This window comes from Chenopodium quinoa, unplaced genomic scaffold, assembly GCF_001683475.1.
Source record: "Chenopodium quinoa cultivar QQ74 unplaced genomic scaffold, ASM168347v1, whole genome shotgun sequence".
Classification (NCBI taxonomy): Eukaryota; Viridiplantae; Streptophyta; class Magnoliopsida; order Caryophyllales; family Amaranthaceae; genus Chenopodium; species Chenopodium quinoa.
In genome coordinates this window covers 2953116-2973293 of record NW_018744311.1, presented here as the reverse complement: position 1 = coordinate 2973293, position 20178 = coordinate 2953116, and the positions used below count along the sequence as shown (strand labels likewise).

At 33.6% G+C, this 20178-nt stretch overlaps 2 protein-coding genes across 2 annotated transcripts; both read right to left on the bottom strand.

The window, feature by feature from the left end:
• Positions 1-1069: 1069 nt before the first annotated feature.
• LOC110696134 (starch synthase 1, chloroplastic/amyloplastic-like) lies at positions 1070-8098 on the bottom strand. Its single transcript, XM_021873422.1, has 15 exons — positions 7463-8098; positions 6083-6603; positions 5802-5879; positions 5533-5657; positions 4741-4822; positions 4110-4283; positions 3881-3962; positions 3672-3763; positions 3501-3563; positions 3332-3421; positions 2631-2755; positions 2433-2541; positions 2293-2354; positions 2128-2167; positions 1070-1709 (listed from the first exon to the last, which is right to left on the bottom strand). Exons 1-15 carry the CDS (start codon positions 7791-7793, stop codon positions 1554-1556), a joined length of 2130 nt encoding a protein of 709 aa, XP_021729114.1. The 5' UTR covers positions 7794-8098; the 3' UTR covers positions 1070-1553.
• A 1427-nt stretch (positions 8099-9525) lies between these two features.
• LOC110696133 (protein IQ-DOMAIN 1-like) lies at positions 9526-15768 on the bottom strand. The gene is made up of 6 exons (XM_021873421.1): positions 14848-15768; positions 14655-14744; positions 11547-11840; positions 10666-11091; positions 10163-10443; positions 9526-10078 (listed from the first exon to the last, which is right to left on the bottom strand). The coding sequence occupies exons 2-6, from the start codon at positions 14727-14729 to the stop codon at positions 9733-9735; spliced, it is 1422 nt and encodes a 473-aa protein (XP_021729113.1). The 5' UTR covers positions 14730-14744; positions 14848-15768; the 3' UTR covers positions 9526-9732.
• Positions 15769-20178: the final 4410 nt, after the last annotated feature.

The following is a 20178-nucleotide window of genomic DNA, read 5'->3' as shown; positions in this document are numbered from 1 at the left end:
ATATTTTACTCCTTTCGTAACTTAAGATTTGACCCGTTTTTCTTTAGTTATATGTATTCATGAATATTATGATTAAAGCTTCGCATCTTTACTAATGGTATAAATTAAAAAGAATGATGGGAATAGTAAGACAGTAAGAATAAAAAATGGTTTAAGTTTATTGTTGAACAATTAAGTGATTAATGTCAAGTAAAAGTTAGAATTAAGTTCTTGCGCTGATCAATATAAAATTTTATTGTGTCCTCTTAATTGCAACATGAATTATTTATAGTTTCTAAAGATACGTCATAAAAATACTAAAGTATATTAAGATTAAAAGAGAATTGAAGAAGTTTACACCAAATCACAAAACAAGTTTCTTGAATCTTTTAAATTTGTTGTTTAAGAAAAAGAAATCCTTAATCCAGCTACAACAAGAAAATTTTTATATCAAGGATTCGTTTATGTCGATGTACTTAAACAAGTAGTATGCCTAATCACTTTGGAAAGAGAAATTTATGTATACAATCAACCGAACATTAAAAAACTAAATTAATAAGCTTAAAAAATAAAAAATGATAAATCTAGTTAAGATCTGACACATGTCAGCAAAGGTATAACTAGGTTGTCACCATTTTAGGTGTTACCAGCTTGTCACCATTTCTATACAATATTATTCATCTAAAACATAGGTTAACATAAAACATAAACATTAAACATTAAACATTAGGCTAGCTGTACTTGAGGTTCATGACTCATCACTCGTGAGCCATGAGGAATCAAGGTTAATATAATACTCGTAGTCCGTACGCTATAAAGTACTCGGAATTTTGACTTCTGATGGTTTATACTCCCTCGGTTTCTAAATAATAGTCGTTTTCTCTTTTCAGGTTGAGCTCTAAGGTTTCTAGCTATAAACTCTACTTAACAAAGATTGCTACGTCCTAATAAGATAAAAGAAGTAACATTATATGAAAGTAATTCATATACAAATGACAGTTATAGAATATGTTAGTCATTATGTGACATAAAAGTAAGCTAAAGAAAGTTATATTATGCATCAATATAAAAGAATAAATGGAATAGAGTATATTCAAAACACGAAAACTTTATACTTCTCTATTAAAGAACTGAACATCACTTTCATTTCTTTTTAATTTGGGACCAATTAATGGAGCTGTATATGTTCTGTTTAATTTAATTATAGATTTTCTCCACATCATTATTATTCTCTTTATCTTGGAAAATTAATTTATCTATTAGTACTACTTTACAAGAGAAATTCTCGCTACGTACAAAGAGCATAGAGTGTGGCTGCTTACTAATTACAAGATCGGGAGATGAGGGGACTTGCTAATAACCAACCTACAAAAATGATACGGAGTTGAAAAGAAGAAAGAAAGCCGATTCTGTGCTGCTGACTCGATTGGTAGTAGATGGGATTGCTTCAATTCATCAGCAAACCAACTAGAGAGATTCTGAAGTTTGTTTATACTTATTGGTACCATTGGCAGCAAGCTTCCATGCTCCGCTCTTGCTTAAACAATTTTATATGCTCGGCTTTCTCTCTTATCTCAACAGTATGGAGGATCAGTGAGTGCCCATTCAAACACCTGCTCGTAATGGGCAGCAGCACTGTCCCATGTGAAGTCCTGTTGCATGCCTCTCTTCATCAACCCCAACCATGAACCCTTGTATTCCCTGTACGTTTTCAGAGCGTTCCTCAGGGCCTGCCAGTACACAAACCCCAAAAATAAAGTTCGAGTTAAATTGGGGGGAGGAAAGGCGAGGAAGGAATAAAATTTAGTATTCCGTCTCAAAATTGTACAACATGCATCAACGTGCCACAACAAAAATAGAATTGAACTACTTAATTGATCCCCAAGATCAAATTTTAAGGCTTATACTTCACAAAGCCAGGTGCATACTTTAAGTGGGACAAGAAAATTAGCGATAAGAATAATATCATTATCAATTTAAAAGACCTGTATTAGTCAAAGAGCAAATTTTATTTTCCATTCTTCATATTCTGACTGATACAGGAACATGAACTAGATCCTAGGAAATACAGAGATCTATACATCAAAAGAATGGTCAGAATTCAATCTCAAAAGAAAAAAAGATCGAGATCAAAATAATAGAACTCACCAACAACATACTATCCTTTTCCAATGGAGCAAATCCCCACCTGTCAATTACATGTAGCAAAAAAGAATGCAAAGAAAGGTTAATTTTATAACAAACAAAAAAAGCACAAATAAGAGAAAATCAAAAGGCAAACTATACAAAAGACGTTTCTCGAGAAAAACATACCCGGTACCAGTACCACTATCATCGGTCCCAACAGCAAAAGGATTGTAAGTTTCAACAGTATCCTGCATTACATGCAAAATACATTATAAGTAATCCCATTCTAAAGAGCAAAAACCTTAAAAAGCTAGAGAAAAACTCACTCGAAGCCCTCCCGTGGAGTGAACTACTGGTATAGTTCCATATCTCATTGCATAAAGCTGATTTAGTCCACATGGTTCAAATCTTGATGGCATCAAAAGGATGTCACAACTGTTTCACAGAACTCTTGTTAGCGAAAGTAATACATAGTATATTTTTTTTTACCAGGTCTCATAAGTCTGAGAATTTATTTACTTTACCCTGCAGTTATTCGATGAGAAATTGGGACACTGAATCCAACCCAGCCACGAAACTTATCTTTGTATGTCACCTCTGTTGCTCTCATCCATGTTTCGTACTTGGAATTACCTGTCCCTAACATAACCTGGTGCAGATAGCATAGTTATAGCATCCATCACAGATTCACAGTAGCGTAACCAGCACATCACTAAAATTTTATACAGATCAAAAGCCTAAGAAGACAAAGAACCCTGCATGTAGGGTGGAGAGTTGCTTCTAAATTCCTCTTTAAGAACTTCAGTTACAGCAGCTAATTTAAGTAAATCAAATTTATTTAGTCCCTCCATCACGAAATAACAATTTCATTCGCGCATACTATTTTGGAATGTCTGGAAAAGGTTGTGATCTATCCTAAAATTGGAATTGATTATATGATTAACTCTCCAAGCTTAATTTTTAAGAAGAGTGACGGAGCAAGAATGGAAAGGAGACAGCTATTTAAAGGGTAATTTGGCGTAGTCATGTTGTGAGGGGTTGTAATACTGTGGCAGCTAATCACAGGCAGAGGGAGTACATGACTAATTAAGACCAACAAAACAGGCTCTGGGCTTCTGCCGAGAAAATTTTGTTCGCATTTACCCCCTCTTCAGATTCAATTTGGGCAGGAACCTCCCTTTTCCACATTTTGAAATTAAGGATATAGTCATATAACTCTACTTACAAATTGCACGTCATCTCCCATCAGCTCTGGAATTGCTGCCTGAATTATATCGATACCTTTCTGGTAGTCTAGCCTTCCGATAAAACCAATCTATAAAAACCAAAGTTAGTTTTAGTTAAGAAAGGAGTAAATTAAATAGTCTGATGTAGAAGTTGATTCTTCATCGCACCAATGGGCAATCAGGTTTGAGAGGAAGACCAAGCTCCTTCTGTAAGGCAGCCTTGCATTGAGCCTGAAATTCACACCAAGTAAACGATAATGATGATGAAATATACACTGTAATATATTTAGAATCTTTGCTTCAAGGTTTGTTTTTTCAAATAAATGAATATCCTAATACCTTTCCAGAGAGATCATCAATTGAGTAGGGTGCTGCAATATGTGCATCATTAGATGGGTCCCACTCAGAAGTATTGATCCCATTTATAATCCCTATATAAAATAAAATAAAAATAAAAATCAACACAAGAGTATAGAGCACGAAATACCTAATGCGTCAATGAACAGAAAAGTTGAGCATTGAATAAGAAATTAAAGATATACAAGTACCATTTAACACGAATTTCCTGCTGGTAAGTAATTCATGCAAACCATAGCCACCCTCCACAGTTGTTATTTCCCACGAATATCCCTGAAACCATTCATAGAGCATGACAAATTGATAAAATTATAATTTAGTATCTAAACTATTCCCACATTCTACTTGCATGCCAAAATAAATACTGCATACTGAACGAAACAAAATAACATTCTAGATACATAATTGAGGGAATATTACCTGGCTAACAGTAAGTATTCTATCAGCTGTCACAATGGCTCCCTTTAAAATATTGACTGCTTCACCTTTGTCAAGTTCATGTGCTCTTGCCCACTCGGGGAACACCCATTCTAGTGCTCCATACCACTGTGGAGGAATTCCTAAATTATCGTATGTTACTGCAGGCTCCACACCCTAGCAAAAGCAGGATATAAATATAGATTATCAGTGTTTCTCCAATAGGATAGCTTTTCTTCTAGTTTGACAAGTGTTCAATCAATAAAAAGCTGCCAATATGTAGTTATAGAAAATATTTAAAAAGAAAAAAAAATCTGCAGTCAGGATACAGACTGTGTTGCATGAAGGGTATGTAACGTCCTAAATTTAAAGTTCTAAACGTAGGATAGAAAAAAGAGGGAGCTCAGGAGATGGACAGATTTCCAAAATGAGTATAATTAGCCGTTTGTTAGAAATGTACTTTTGCATCTTCATTACATGTGGGCATTGCATGAAGTTGAGATTTTGAATTACTTTATTATCTTCCAAGGTATCATATTTGCCAAGTGGCTACCTTATAATATTAAGTGGTCACTCACATAATCACATACACTCAAAGAACATGACCAATATCAACCATACAAGAGACACGTACTTGATGAGAAAGGTTGTGTATAACAAGTATGCTCCGTGCATCCTTGTAAACTCCATAAGGACGGTATTTAGCTGCAAGAAGTCTACAAAAACAACCGACATTATACATCTGTTTGCTGTTCATCATAGATAAGTTATCAGAAATTCACAAGCAATAAAATATGAAATGCCCATGATAGATGATAAATTAACACTATTCATTCAATAAACACCATTGTGTCATAGCATTAAGATTTATTAACATTCTATCAAGAATAAGGTCTGTTGTAAACGATGGAGTACTTCATCAAACAACTACTGGACAACAATAAAATTATAAGGGATAAACAACTTCAGATATTAACAAAAATTATTCTTTTCATCACAAGAAAGAGCACCCTTACCTCATTAGTTAACAAATAGTACTACTGCACAAGCATAGTAGCAAATGACATTATTACAATCAATTGCAGTACTTCAAAGATATTTTCTAGAAGTTAGCTTAAAGTGGTCAGGCATGGAACTGTCACTAGTCTATTTGATGAGCTCCACATTATAATAATTACATGGCTTGTACAGGTCCATTTTTGAAATATACTAGTCTACTCATCCATTGCTGCTTACAACTTTAATTCTGAGTGTTCCTTAATGGTTCAACCTCCTCCAGCAATGATATTGAGAAAAGTAAATCAAAGCAAATCAAAGAGTCTAAAATATGATCCCCATTGCTACTGACAATATAACTTGGCACTCATCACTCAACAACTTAAAAAAAATACAAAATCATTAGAGTCAAAAATAAGAGAGCACGTACACTGGTACAAGACCTGCATGCCAATCATTAACAAGGAACAAGCATTTTTCCCCATAGGTGTACCCTCCTAGTGGAAGGACAAGAGGAGCTTCACATGCTGCATGACAAAGTAAGGTGAACCGAAACTGTCCAACCAAAGATGAAAATTGTTACTCTTGTATCTTGTCAACTAAAACAAGTCAAACTGACTCAATTGTAACATACTTCCACAATTGGTCCTACTCACATGGGAGGAGAAAGAGATTCTATATCCATGAAATGGCACATACCTGATTATCACCAAAGGCACCAAAGCTGTCACCGTATGGGTTTCCAGGTCGATGATATGAAGGATGATCGACAAAGACCTATAACATGGAATGAAAAGGTCACTATATATTGAGACATAAATATATTATATATTCTAAAATCTCATACAAGATCCACACAAGGCACTATATCAATAGAATGTAAAAACTGGAGGGAAAAAAAAAAAAAAGAAAAGAAAAAAGGCAAGCCACCAGAACTTTACTTTAGTAATAGGCTAATAGCAGTATTCATTTTTTCTTACCCAATCAACACCATCCCTATATTGGTGGAAAAAGGCGACTTCTTGTTCCCCTCCAAAACAATTGACCTTGATGCGGCAGTCAGCATCAAATGCGCCAGCATAAACCTTATCTGCAGCAGTACCATGTATGTAACGGGGAGCAATTACCATTACACGATGCCCACGCTCAGCTAGAGCTATAGGCAAAGAACCACAAACATCACCTAAACCCCCAGTCTTGGAATATGGTGCGGCTTCTGCAGTAACAAAGACAATACTTAACTTTACTTTGACTGAAGTTTTCTCCTCTCCCTCAACAACAGTTTCTTCCAGTAAGTCTTCAGCCAAAATTTCCTTTCTTACTCCTTGTTCAAAAACAAAGCTAGACGGTAATCCAGAAGAAATTTTCTCCTCTCCTTCACTGTCAGTTGCTTCCCTAACTTTCCACAAATCTTCTTTAATGCCGTAATCTCCCTGCTCTTCATCCTGTTTATCCAGGTCCAGAACTGCATTAACGTTTGACTTACTAGTGTCCGTGTTCGCTGTTCAATTATGAAAAGCAAACTTTAAATTTTATAATGTGGTCATTAATACAATTTATCAACAACACCGTGAAGAAACAAGACTTTAAAATGAACTATACACTTAAGTACTAAACCCTCATCGTAGTTGGAAATTGCTATCTAAGTTAAATTGAGCAACTACATAGTCAACTGACTTTACATTATGGCATTACCCCCAAAATAAATTATCAATCAAGATAACAAGACCTGCATTAGCCCACAACCATCATTTATAAAGCAATTGCACATGAAAAACATTATCACTCGCGATCACTTGAGCGTTTACTAATAACTCGAAAACAAAACAAAAATTCAATGCAGATTATTGTGGCCGCGACACATGATCCTATCACATCATGATAGCCTCATATTGATCCTACCCTCTAAGTAAATGTCAAATTTCTTATTCTTGAAATATATACCATTTCAATTTCAATTATTACTCAGCCAGTCAGCCATCAAGTTGGCAACATTCCTTCTCCACAGTCAACACTCCAACCACTAGTCCACTACATATTATCAACAAACAGCTAGTTAACATAACTAATCAACTAAAATAGTTTACCAAACCTACTGATTTCAAGTTACATCATTTCCCTGTCACTTATGACAAAGGAACACAAAATTGCCAATTATAGCAATTTTCAAATATTTTCATTTGCAATGACATTATACCACACAAATCATATAGCATTCCCAACAATTCATTAAGATCTAAAAAAACAGACATTTTCACAATATCCATTCATATAATTTTGTAAAATTCAATCAATATTTTCAATTACTAAAAATCAACATGCAATATAAATTATAGAAACAAGAAGAGGAGTGTACAAACCAGATTGAGAATACAAGTTAAAACTAACAATGGCACCAGAAGCATCTTTCACAGGACCAATCAAATGACCTAAATGCCCTTCATCTCCTTCTTGTTGGTCTTCAATTGCAGAATAAGAACCATCTTTAGAACTTGAAACCCCACCTTCATTTTTCCCAGAATATGATTGACATTTAACTGAAAAAGACAATCTTTTACACCTTTGTCTCCAAAAATAATCAAAACCCAGTTGATTAATTGCTCTAAATTCTGATGGGTTGCTTGGAAAATTCAATTTAGAGCGATAATTTAAGCCATTTATGTGAAAAGATTGGAGTGAAAGAGACTCCATTATAAGAAGAGAAAGATGGGTAATTTGTAAAAATGGAAAATGGCATGAAAATATCAAATGATGAAAAGAAAAAAGAGAAAAAGAATAAAATTATGTGTTGATGATGAATATTTGATTCTATTTCTAGAGTATTTTTTGTTGGTTTTGTGAAAAAAGGTCAGATATTCAAGGACGGATCTTGTGAAAGCATAATGACCGTATGTGAGGTATAAATTAATGTGAACCAAAAAATTAAAAATTGAGTAAAAATTAAAAATTGACAATAAACTATGACCGTATGTGTCACTGCCCACTGGTACAGTACACTTGCCGACTTGGGATGGTGAATGGCACTGCTTTCTAAATTTATCACATCATTTTCGTCATTTCTCATGTACTCTGGTACTCCTTCCGTCTCTTAATTACTTATAATCTCATACTTCTTCCGTCTCTTAATTACTTATACTCACATCATTGGATTGATCAGCTATCCTTTCATCTTATATGGTTTGTTCTCTTCGTCTGAACTTATTTACATTAAACTAAGGATTTATTCGCATTTACTGAATTGAACTAAACTGATAAGAGCTGAACTGAACTGAAATTAAGCTCAAGTGAACATGCCCTTATTGAATTGATCAACTATACTTACATCTTATATGGTTTGCTTTAAGATAGACTGTATTCAAATCAGCAATATTTTATTATGTACAGTAGATTATTTGTAACACTAATATTGAAACAAATCTCCAAAATTATATAATAAGTTGTAAGCCATCATAATTCATGGGACTAGGATTTGTATATAAAATAAATAAATAAATAAATAAATAATAATAATAATAATAATAATAATAATAATAATACCATTACATCGAAATCACCTGGTATGGTATAAACTATTAGGGCTGTACACAATTTGGTCTGGACCGTAACCAAACCAGACCAAATCGCATTTTAGCAGTTTAGTTTGGTTTACGGTTTGGAAAAATATGGTTTGGTTTCATTTTTTGGGGAAATATGGTTTGCGGTTTGGTTTGGTTTTTCGAAAATTATAAACCAAACCAAACTGTAAACCAGTAAACCGCATTTTAATATTTATATAATTTTTAATTAAATTAAAATAGTTATTATATATTATAAAAAAAAAAAACAAAAAAAAACATGAAAAATCATTAGAAGACTATACGGTCAGTATACTACTATACACTATACTCATTCTCAAATATCAATACTTAAAATTCAATAGGTCATATAACTCATATTGCTCTTATTGTGTTAGCACTTAGCACTTGATTAGTTGGTTGTTATTTTTATTAAAACTTTGTAGTAAAATTTAATCCCTTTGGGCTAATTATTTAAACTTTATTATAAATTTATTAATATTTGACAATTTTTTCGGAAAAAATGTCGTCTCATTATAAACCGCAAACCAAACCGCACCAAACCGCGTTATTATGGTTTGGTTTGGAAAATTGACCAAACCATATTTTGCGGTTTGGTTTGGTTTATACTCAAACCGCACCAAACCAGACCATGTTCACCTCTATAAACTATACACGCCCTAATGTGACTAGAGTTACAAAAATAAAAGACTTAAAAGGAATAATTAGGAAAAATAATTATGAAAAAGATTAAATATTGTTAGCCATCAATAACATAGACACATGAATTTGTCATAACTACCAAATTTATACTACCATTAAAGAAAAACACATTTGTCTAGTTGTATACTTGTATATAATTACCATTATGCAGTATAAAACATATACTCACTTTTAAAAATTTACAAATCTACATCACAAGCTGATAATCACAATATCCCAAAACAATAGATAGATATTTGTGTTATAATTATGATAAATAAGTACAAAATTAATGTTCACATTATTATGTAACAACAATAGCAATCAAGTTCAAGAAAAGTCCATCATAGGTCACATCACATAAGATAAAATCTTCATCTCCAACCATTACTAAACATTCGATCACTACTACCAGTAGAATCTGGGCTGTACCCTGCAATCTTTCGAACTTGGGCTCGAGCCCCAATACTATTTGGGCTTGGGCTTGGAGTGTGAGCATATTGATAGTGGACCGACCCACCACCAGAACTAGAGGAGTCCGCACAATTGGGCCCAAGTGGTGACCTTTTGGCTGATGGAGAAGGATGGTTCCAAGGTGAAGGAGATTGGGCCCGTTGTTTAGATGGGCCTAGGCCTCGAACCTTGGCTTTGGCTGATTGGGTTGGGGCCATGTAACTTGGAACTCCATCAAAACTGGACTGCCTAGACTCCCTACCTGACCTGTAAGGTTCGAGTTGAGTTTTGACTGAGTTGAGTTTGAAAGTTTTATGTTTATATTAAAAGGTGATAAAAAGAGTTACGTACCTTTGATAAGGTGGATCAACCATGTCCATCTCTACTGTTCTCTCGGAGACATCATCGGTGCTAGTGGTGACCGCTGTTACGTAGGTACTCTCATTTGGTGCCGATTTCATTTTATTTGAGACTTGAATTGGTTGTTGTTGTTGTTGTTGGGTGGCCATCCATCGCTCTAGCCAATTCCATCCCCACGGCGGTTTGTCCATAGAATTGGCATAAGTTGAGAACATTGTTTCATTCATTGGAGGATTATCTGATTGCCTTAGATAACTTGGATGGTGTTGTTGCTGCCATTTAAATCATGAATTTAAAATCCACAATCTTTGTAAATGTTACTCGTACGTTATCCAAGACTAAGAATATAAACATATCTACCACAATGTTCTTTATGACTCACACAATGTTTTAATAAAAAATTTATAAGTGACTCACAAAAGTGGTCTTATGATGATAAAACGACCTTACACAAATGTTTTTCAAAAAATAAAGTGGGGATTGAATCAACCAACCTGATAATCATAAGCATAAGCAAGAGCGCGCTCTCTCCTTAAAGCAGCATCTTGTTTCCTCAGAGAACTCTCCTTGATACGCTCAAAACTATGTTGCCTTCCATCCCACTCATCAGCATTACTATTACTACCATAATTAATCTTAGTTGGACTCTTAATTGACGTGATTAATTGATCTTGCAACGTGTTCGTCCTGTTATAATTGTCTCTTTTACCATAATTATCATTAGGGGCATAATTAGCACCATGATTAGCGCGATGATGGTTTTGGGTGAAGTGAAGCCTCCGGGCTCGAACCCGAGCCTGGACTCGTACTAGAGCTTGCATGCACCTCATTGTCATTTGAGCCTGTTTTCGTACATTATGTCCCCTCACTAATGCTTGTAATCTCACCAACCCTTTTAATGCACGCAAAGCCCTTCGAGCCTTCAAAAACAAATTAACGACCAAATTATTACTTTAATATCTTTAACACAATCAAATCAAACATCTAATCTATAAAATAATGTCATACCAATAAGATAATGTGATGCATTATATATTTAATGTATTGTTCATATATATGTCACGTGAAATCTTAAGTAGGTACACATTAAAATTAATTATATAGTCTCTTTAAAAAAAAAAAAAAAAAAAACTATATAGTCATTTATAAATTAAATACGGAGTTATCATAAGAAGGGAAAAGAATTTGTGTTCATAACATAATACTACCTCAGTTAATTATAATTTACAATAAAGAGGTACGAAATATTATTTATGAGATATAAAATATTCCTTTGTTGCAAATAATAGTTAACGGAAGTAGTAATTAACTCCATAATAAAAACAATATGAATCATATAAAATAATGAAATTTTGCAATGAGAAGTGTTATTTACCAAGTATCCTCGATAATGTGATTGAATTAAAGTGGCAGCCGTTTCTTCTTTAGATTGACGGCCATAGCCTGCTAACCGGACAACCTTAGCAGCTGCTTGAGCTGCTGCGACGGCTGCCTCGGCTGCTGCTGCTGTGGCTGCTGCAACAGCTATAGCATGGGTGCGATCATCCCTTGTTGGAGATGTTCCACCACTTTCATCATTGGTGTAATCAGGGGAACTTTCAGTTGGGAAATGCTCCACGGACACAACTTCTAGTGCATCATTATTGGTCCACTTTTGGGCACCTTTTTCCTAAAGTGAATATAGGATAACAAAATTACTGTTGAGTACTTCATATAAACTTTTATGGAAATTCTACATTATACCCATGAGGTATTGACTATTCCACGTTGTACCCCTCCCTTTGAAAAGTTCCACGTTGTAACCTCAAAGTCCCAAAAGTGATTAAGTTGTACCCCTACTGTTATCCCTCCGTTGCATGTTGCCGTTAGTGGGGCCCACTTTACACCTATTTTTTTTCTCGATTTTTGTGCTAACAAATTTCCCATTAAAGGTTTTAGGGGTCACTTTAGGCATAATGGGTCCAAATTGAGCTCGAATTTTGCAAAAAAGTAACGTAAAAGCCCCGTTTTATGAATTTTAAATTTAACTATGAGAATTCAAATTCACAAAACGGGACTTTTACGTTACTTTTTTGCAAAATCTGAGCTCAATTTGGACCCTTTATGACTATAATGACCTCTAAAACCTTAAATGGGACTTTTTTAGCACGAAAATCGAGAAAAAAAATAAATAGGTGTAAAGTGGGCCCCACTAACGGCAACATGTAACGGAGGGATAACGGCAGGGGTACAGTTTAATCACTTTTGGAAGCTTAAGGTTATAACGTGGAACTTTTCAAAGGGAGGGGCACAACGTGGAATAGTCAATACCTCAGGGGTATTATGTAGAATTTCCCAAACTTTTAAATTAGAGTAGCCGATAATGCACAAGTTTGACTAGTACTTCACTACTTCGTATATGAAAATAAACATTATTCCAAATTTTAACTACCGTTCATAATATAATAATACTAATTTATACTTCCTCCGTTTTCTTATACTTGCAACAGTTTGACTTTTACACTATTCATGTACTCCACTTTGACTAGATTTGATGATTTATAGCTAAGAAAAAATATAGTCATGTGGAATCTTGTTAGATTCGTCTCGATTTATACTATTTTAATATCTAACATTTATAATTTTTACATATTGATAATTAAAGATATAAACGATTGAAATAATGCATCGGCAAGCGTGAAAAGAGAAGTGTTGCAAGTAAATAAAAACAGAGTAAGTATATATTACGGAGTAGTAAAGTATATACATAATATTTGTATGATATACGAAGTAGTTAATGTTAGAATATTAATAGTATAAAATTAATTATTACGACCATTAAAAAACGGCAGAAGTTTTAACAGCTTATATTAAGGCATGAAGCCATGAAGGCATCAATGTGTGCGTGGACTACTTTGCATGATATTGGGTTGGACCAATTGCTATGATAATTTTTTTTATCTCATTCACGATTCACCTTACAATAAGTCATTTTTGTGGCTTTCCTAGTGCTTTCCTCCCTTTCATTGGTTCCAAGCTTGTGTTACAAGTTTTAGTAAGAATAGCTTTTCTTGTACAAGTATTCTTTTCCTTTGTATACTCAAAGATAGAATAAAGGAGAGAAAATTAGCTATATCATTTTAATTGTACAAACTTTACCTCATAATTATATACTTCCTATAGTTTGGATAGTTCTTCAATTAACTTGCCTTTTATTCTAAATTGTTTCAACAAGTTTGACTCACTTCTACTCTATTCTTTTTTATCAAAATCTTACTAGTATACCTTACCACTTCTACCCTACTCTATTTCTATAACCATCAACAAAGATTTATGTGTATTATAAAAGTAAATTTAAAACAAATCTGATAAAATCACACATGATTATATCGAGTATAGGCAGTATAAAAATCAAGTTAACGAAAAAATATATAATAAATCTTTATCGTAGTTGGATGATGGAGATCTAACATTAATAAAAACACATGATAATCACAAAGGTTGATGTTGATAGCCTAATTTCCATGATTCTATTGTGGATTACAACTTGTGACCTATTGGGACCATATGTACAAGTATCATATGCATTTTAGATTTTCAGATCAATGAGGATTGATTCATGGTCCTAATAAATTAGGTTCCCCCTTAAAAAGGTTTCATCAATAGCTACCTAACGACATTAGTTACATGAATAAAGCATAAAGTTACCTCAAAAGCTATATGATGCATAAGAGCAACTTGCCATTTAAGTCAAGACAAGATTTTTTTTAGAAATTATAAATTCAATAATAGTAAATTTCCCTTGAAAATAAAGTAAATTAATCCAATTGAGATGATTTTCGTGTCAAATCTTAATGTGTAATTGTGTAAAATGTAAAGCAAAGATGGTACGGTTAAAATAAATTTATGCTTTCTTTTCATTTCTTTTTCCACTTGAGGTATTTTTGTCAAGTTTAAGGAGTAAAAATTTAGCTATTTCTAAATTAACTTAAATTAATTAAATTGATGTAGAAATTATATAATAGATAGGTAATTTTTGTTTAAATTTGATAGGTTGGACAAACTTTACATTTTCGATTTTTATCATGTCAAATACGTCTCTATTAAATTAGGAAAATCTAAAGTGTTTAGAATTTTGTTAAACAAAATATCATAAAAATGCTTTCAATCAAGATAGGTAAAAATTGGACATTAGCATATAAACACTGAACTCAAATGTGTACAACATTATTTTTGAAATGCCATTTACGTATTTAAAATTGTACAAAAAAAATTACGAGTATATTATTTTGAAACGTCAAGATAAAATTTATTACAAACAAGTACAAGAGCCGATAATAGTTCATGACTTCATGGTACATAATTATAACAAACCTACTTTTAATATCTCATTTTACATGATTCAAAAATAAAATAAAAAATTAGTCTCATACATACAATTTAAATTAAAGAAATACTATATCAAGATTAATAATAGATTCAAAAAATTTCTCATTTTACATACCTTATTTTTTTCCGAGGAGTCTTTAGACTTGAAGACCTTCTTCACAGAAGAGAACCATCCTCCTTTTTTCCCCATTTTTGCAGGACAAACCTTAATAACATATCAACCTTAAGATCAACACATTCAAATGTAAAACGAATGAAAACGAAAAGTAAGTAATCAAAGGAGTATGATTATATTACAAAGATCATACCTTATGATAATATTGTAAAGGATATGATCACATAATAGGTTTAATGCATATTCCATTTCATTTTATGTCATGAAATTTTATCATATGATAAATTTTGAATAAGAAAAAAAAATGAGAAATTGGGAAGGTGTGGAAACAGGGGAGGAGAGAGAAAATAAGGAAGGAGAGTAAAGAGAGAGAGAGTGTAAAGAGGAGGAGGAGTAACTGACGTACCGCGGGATTGCCGTTAGGCATTTATCTCTCTCACGGATTTTCCTTACCCGCTGCTTCTGCTATATTCTACTGCCTACAACTAATCGGCTTTTGCCACGTCATTTTTTAATAATATTATCTTTTTTTTTTATTTGTCAAAATTATTTCGTTGACTTTCAAATATTTCTTCCTTTCTTTATACTCCCTCCGTTACCGAAAGAGCAACACTTCTAGGTTGATTTTGCGGATATTAAGAAAGTGAAAAGGATAATGACAAAAGTATATTAGAAATTGAATTTCACATAGAGTTTGCAAAAAAGAAAAAAAGAAAAAATAATAAAAGTACATGCAAAAGCAAAATTAACACGGGGAAGAACAAATATTATTGCAAATAGGAGAGTATTTTAATGCAAATGTGATGATTATTTTGGGACTAGATTTAGGCCATAAGAGTTCTCCTTTCGGAGATGGAGGGAGTACTTGCATTGCTATTCTAAAATGATCTAAACGAAAGTATTTTTTTTTTTGGTTGGTACCTAAATGAAAGTTTTACATTAGTTGAATCGCTTTTTTTAGATGATAATCTCTTTCCTATCATATGAGTCCTTTTTTTTTCTATCTCTCTCATCTTTTAAAAAAAATGTTTAGGAGTCTATGTACAATTTGCAAAATGATGTAGCTAAAAAAACGGTTAAAATATTTATTTTGGCTATAATGATCATAACAAAATACAAAGTAATAAAAATGATTTAAACATACTTCAAAACTAGATGTAGGAGATTTTTGGCAAAATATATTTATAGGGTTTTTTTTTTAATTTTACTTTTTGTTGGACAGGAGGTATGGTCGTTAATTGTAGACAAATTGTAGTAATAGTTGTTAGGCATACGGAGTAGGAGTAACTTGTAGCTAACGATAAGTTATTAACTGAGAAAATAAAGGATTCGGAGTAAACTATACATACTCTGTAGTCTGTAGTTCATATATTTACTCGTATAGACATATCTCTATTACTTTCACTTTTATATCCAAAAAATTTTAAAATAATTTATTTTCCTCTAATTATTTCATGATTTCTATTGTTACAATTAATAAGAAGAAAAAGGGGTTGGGGTTGGGGTGGGGGACTGGGGGTGGAATTGAGTATTTAGCTTGTAAAGGACAATGATCATTTTGTTTTGTTTTTTTGTTAATTGGTGTTAAAGTCAAAGCAACAGATACAATTTCCAGTGGACTTTACTACGTTTAAATTAATTGATAAATTGATTACAATAATAAATACTCTTTTGACCTAAAACATCCTTGTTAAAAATATCAGATCCGTTGATACTTGATAAGAAGTATATTTCTGATGAACTTTGAAATTTAATTGCGCTACTCTTTCGCCAAAAAAATATACAAGTACACATCCATTTTGGGTTTGTCCTATTTAATTTGTCCATCGAGAAACAAATCAAATAATGGTAGAATATATACAATAATTGATCTTAAATTTATACTCAAAATGTCTACTACAAGAGACTAACACTTTGTTAACCAAGACGAAAGAGGAGAAAAAAGGAGGAAAGGCGAAGGGAAAGGGATCGGATCCATTTTCCCTCCAAATTACTTTTTCTCTTCCCTCTCATTCTTATCTTTGCCTCTTAGGTCTTGTTTTGTTCATCTAATTTTCATTATTTCAGAAAAAATAAATTTCGGCAAATTAAGTTCATATAAGTTCTGAAAAGGGTTAATAAAGGATTTTTTTAGAATAAAAAAATAGTAATCAAATGAAAATAAAAAACACCTTTAATCAAATTAAATTTAAAAAGTGTAACTTTTTATTTTACTTAAAACCTTTTTATTTATTTGTTTTAACTTGTGAGACCTTTTCATTTCAAGTTTGTCAATGCATTATTTATATCACTAACATATTCAACTAATGCCAGCTTTTTTGGTGCAGCAGGCCACACCGTGTGGCCTGCTGCCAAGTCAGTAAAAATAACGGAGTCTGACGCGCATATAACGGGATTGCTATTCACGCGCATAACGGGGTTACTGGTTTTGTCAGGGTTACTTGTATTTTTCAGGGGTTACTTGTAATTTTTTTTTTTAGGATTTACTTGTATCTTTTTTTTCAGGGGTTATTTGTATTTTTTTTTAGGAGTTACTTGTATTTTTTTCAAGGGGTTACTTGTATAGATTACTTATTTAAGGGATACTTGTATTTTCAGGGGTTACTTTTTTTTTTTTTTTGTAGTTACTTGTTTTTTTTTTTCAGGGGTTACTTGTATGGATTACTTATTCAAAAGTTACTTGTATTTTTTTTTTCAGGAGTTACTTGTATTTTTTTTCAAGGGTTACTTTTTTTTTTTTTTTTTTAATTCAGGGGTTACTTATATGAGTTAATTCAAGGGTTATTACTTGTATGAGTTACTTATTCAAGGGTTACTTATTTGAGTTACTTCAAAGGTTACTTGTATGAAATACTTATTCAATGATGACTTGTTACTTTTTCAAGGGTTGCTTGTAGGCTCCATACCAAACCAGTAACACACTACAAGTAACCCCTAACCAAAACTAGTAACACCCTACAGGCTAAGTGAACCATGACCAAACCAGTAACACCTTACAAATAACCCTTGACCAAAACCAGTAACACTCTACAAGTAACCCCTGACCAAACAGTAACACCCTACAAGTAACCTAACCCCTGACCAAAACCAGTAACACCCTACAAGTAACCTAACCCCTGACCAAAACCAGTAACACCCTACAAGTAACCCCTGGTCAAAACCAGTAACACCCTACAAGTAACCCCTAACCAAACCAGTAACACCCTACAAAAAACCCCTGACCAAACTAGTAACACCCTATAATTTTTGACATAGAATGTTCAATCTAATTAAGATTCCACGAAGAAAACGAGCTCAAATTTCTTTGGTTCTCATCGATTTCACTAGTTCAAATGTTGTTGATGATTTTAAGGATAATTAATCACAATTTTTCACAACAATTTGACACCCAATTTCTACAATTTTGGGCTTTAAATTGCAGCAATTTAGCAAAGAGGAGAGAGAAAATGGGTAGAGTAGAGATATGGTTGTTGCCTTGTTGGTGATGTGTGGTTTGACTTCACTACTAGAAAACAGGTACATTGCGACGGAAATTTATCATCGGAAACACCTTGTTTTCCGTCGAAAAACCCATTTCCGACGGAATTCCGTCGTAACCGGTTGTCGGAAAAGTTGTTGTCGGAAAAACACCCTTTTCCGACGGAATTTCCGTCGTAAATGGGTTTTCCGACGGATTTCAGTCCGCCGAGAGTATTTTCAAGCCCGGCAAAGTCCCTCGGAAAATTCCGACGGAATTGAATTCCGTCGTAAATTCTCGACGGAATTTAATTCCGTCGTAAATTCTCAACGGAATTTCCGTCGGAAAATGCTTTAAAAAAACAAAAAAAAGCACACCGCCACCACGTACCACCGCAAGCCGCCACCTAACACCACCTACCCCCACCTCACACAACCAACCAAACTTTCACCATACCCACACCCAACACCACCTACCCCCACCTTACACAACCAGCCAAACTTTCACGATACCCACACCCAACCCCACCAACCGTATCACCAGCCCACACCAGAACCCCTACCCACTAACCACCCCACCACCCACCTAACTAGATCTACCACCCCACCACCCACCTAAATCGCCACAGCCACCTACCTAACCAGATCTACCCATCTATAACCACCACCACCACAACCACCTACCTAACCAGATCTACCACCCCACCACCCACCTCAGTCACCACCGCCACCACCGAAAATCATCCCAACCCAGAAATTAACAAAAAAAATAAAGAAAAATAAAATAAAATAAAATCCCAACCCAAGCCCCTAAACATGATCTCCAACAGCCACCACCCACAGCCACCATAAATTGTAAAAAAATCCGATAAAACAACAAAATAACATCAAAATTGAAAAAAAAATAGACACATACCTTCAACCGCACACTCGAAAATGGGTTTAAGAGGTCAAATTCGACCATGAAAACCCTAGATCTAGAGTTTTCATGGTCGAATTCGACCTAAAAACCTTTGATTTCAGCATGAGAAGAGAGAGAATGGACGAAATAAGATAACCCCTAACCTTTGTTGTTGTTAATGTCGGTGATTACTTGTTGAGTTCGGTGTTTATGTTGCTGTGGTGGTTGTAAAAGAGGGGAAAGTAGAGAAGAGAACGAGAGGAAAGAGAAAGAGAGGAGAACGTGAGAAAAAGCGAACGAGAGAGGAGGAGAGGAGGGGAGATCGTGAGAAGAAGAAGAGATACATAGAGAAGGACATAGAGGGAGAAGAAGAGATAGGAGAACGAGAATAGGAAAGATAGAAAGAGGCAGATGCTTTTAGGGTTTTTTTAGGAGGTAAATGTGTTTTATTTTTTTTAAAAAAAATATATGTTCCGACGGAATATTCCGTCGGAAACTTACGACGGACTATAAATCCGTCGGAAAAGGTAATTTCCGACGGAAAATTCCGTCGGAAAAGGTAATTTCCGACGGAAAATTCCTTCGGAAAATACAAAAATTCTGACGGATATTTATTTCGTCGTAAATTTCCGACGGAATCGATGAATTCGTCGGAAATTTACGACGAAAAAAAAAATCCGTCGTAAATATCCCTTTTTCCGACGGAATATTGGGTCCGTCGGAATTAAGCTATTTTCTAGTAGTGCTTGAAGAAAAAAGCTAAGAAAAGAGGAGAGAGAAATGGGTGGAGTAGAGATATGGTTGTTGGTGATGTGTGGTTTGACTTGGAGAAGAAGCTAAGAAAAAAGGAGAGAGAAGAGTTGTAGTATTTTAAAAAACAAATAAAAAATAAAAATTGTGGCTGGCCACACCGTGTGGCCAGCCACATATAAAAATTTGTGTCAATTAATAATATGTAAAAAAAATAAAATTAAAAATGATATTACATGAAAAATATAAATCAAGGTAAATATAATAAGATCATATTTTATTTTAGTTATAAATCATCAAAACTACTAAAAGTGAAATATATTATAAATGGTGCAAAAGCCAAAATGTTGCAAGTAAACAAAACCGGGAAAGTAGATGCAAGAATAAACAATACATGCATTATAAGGAGAAGAGAGT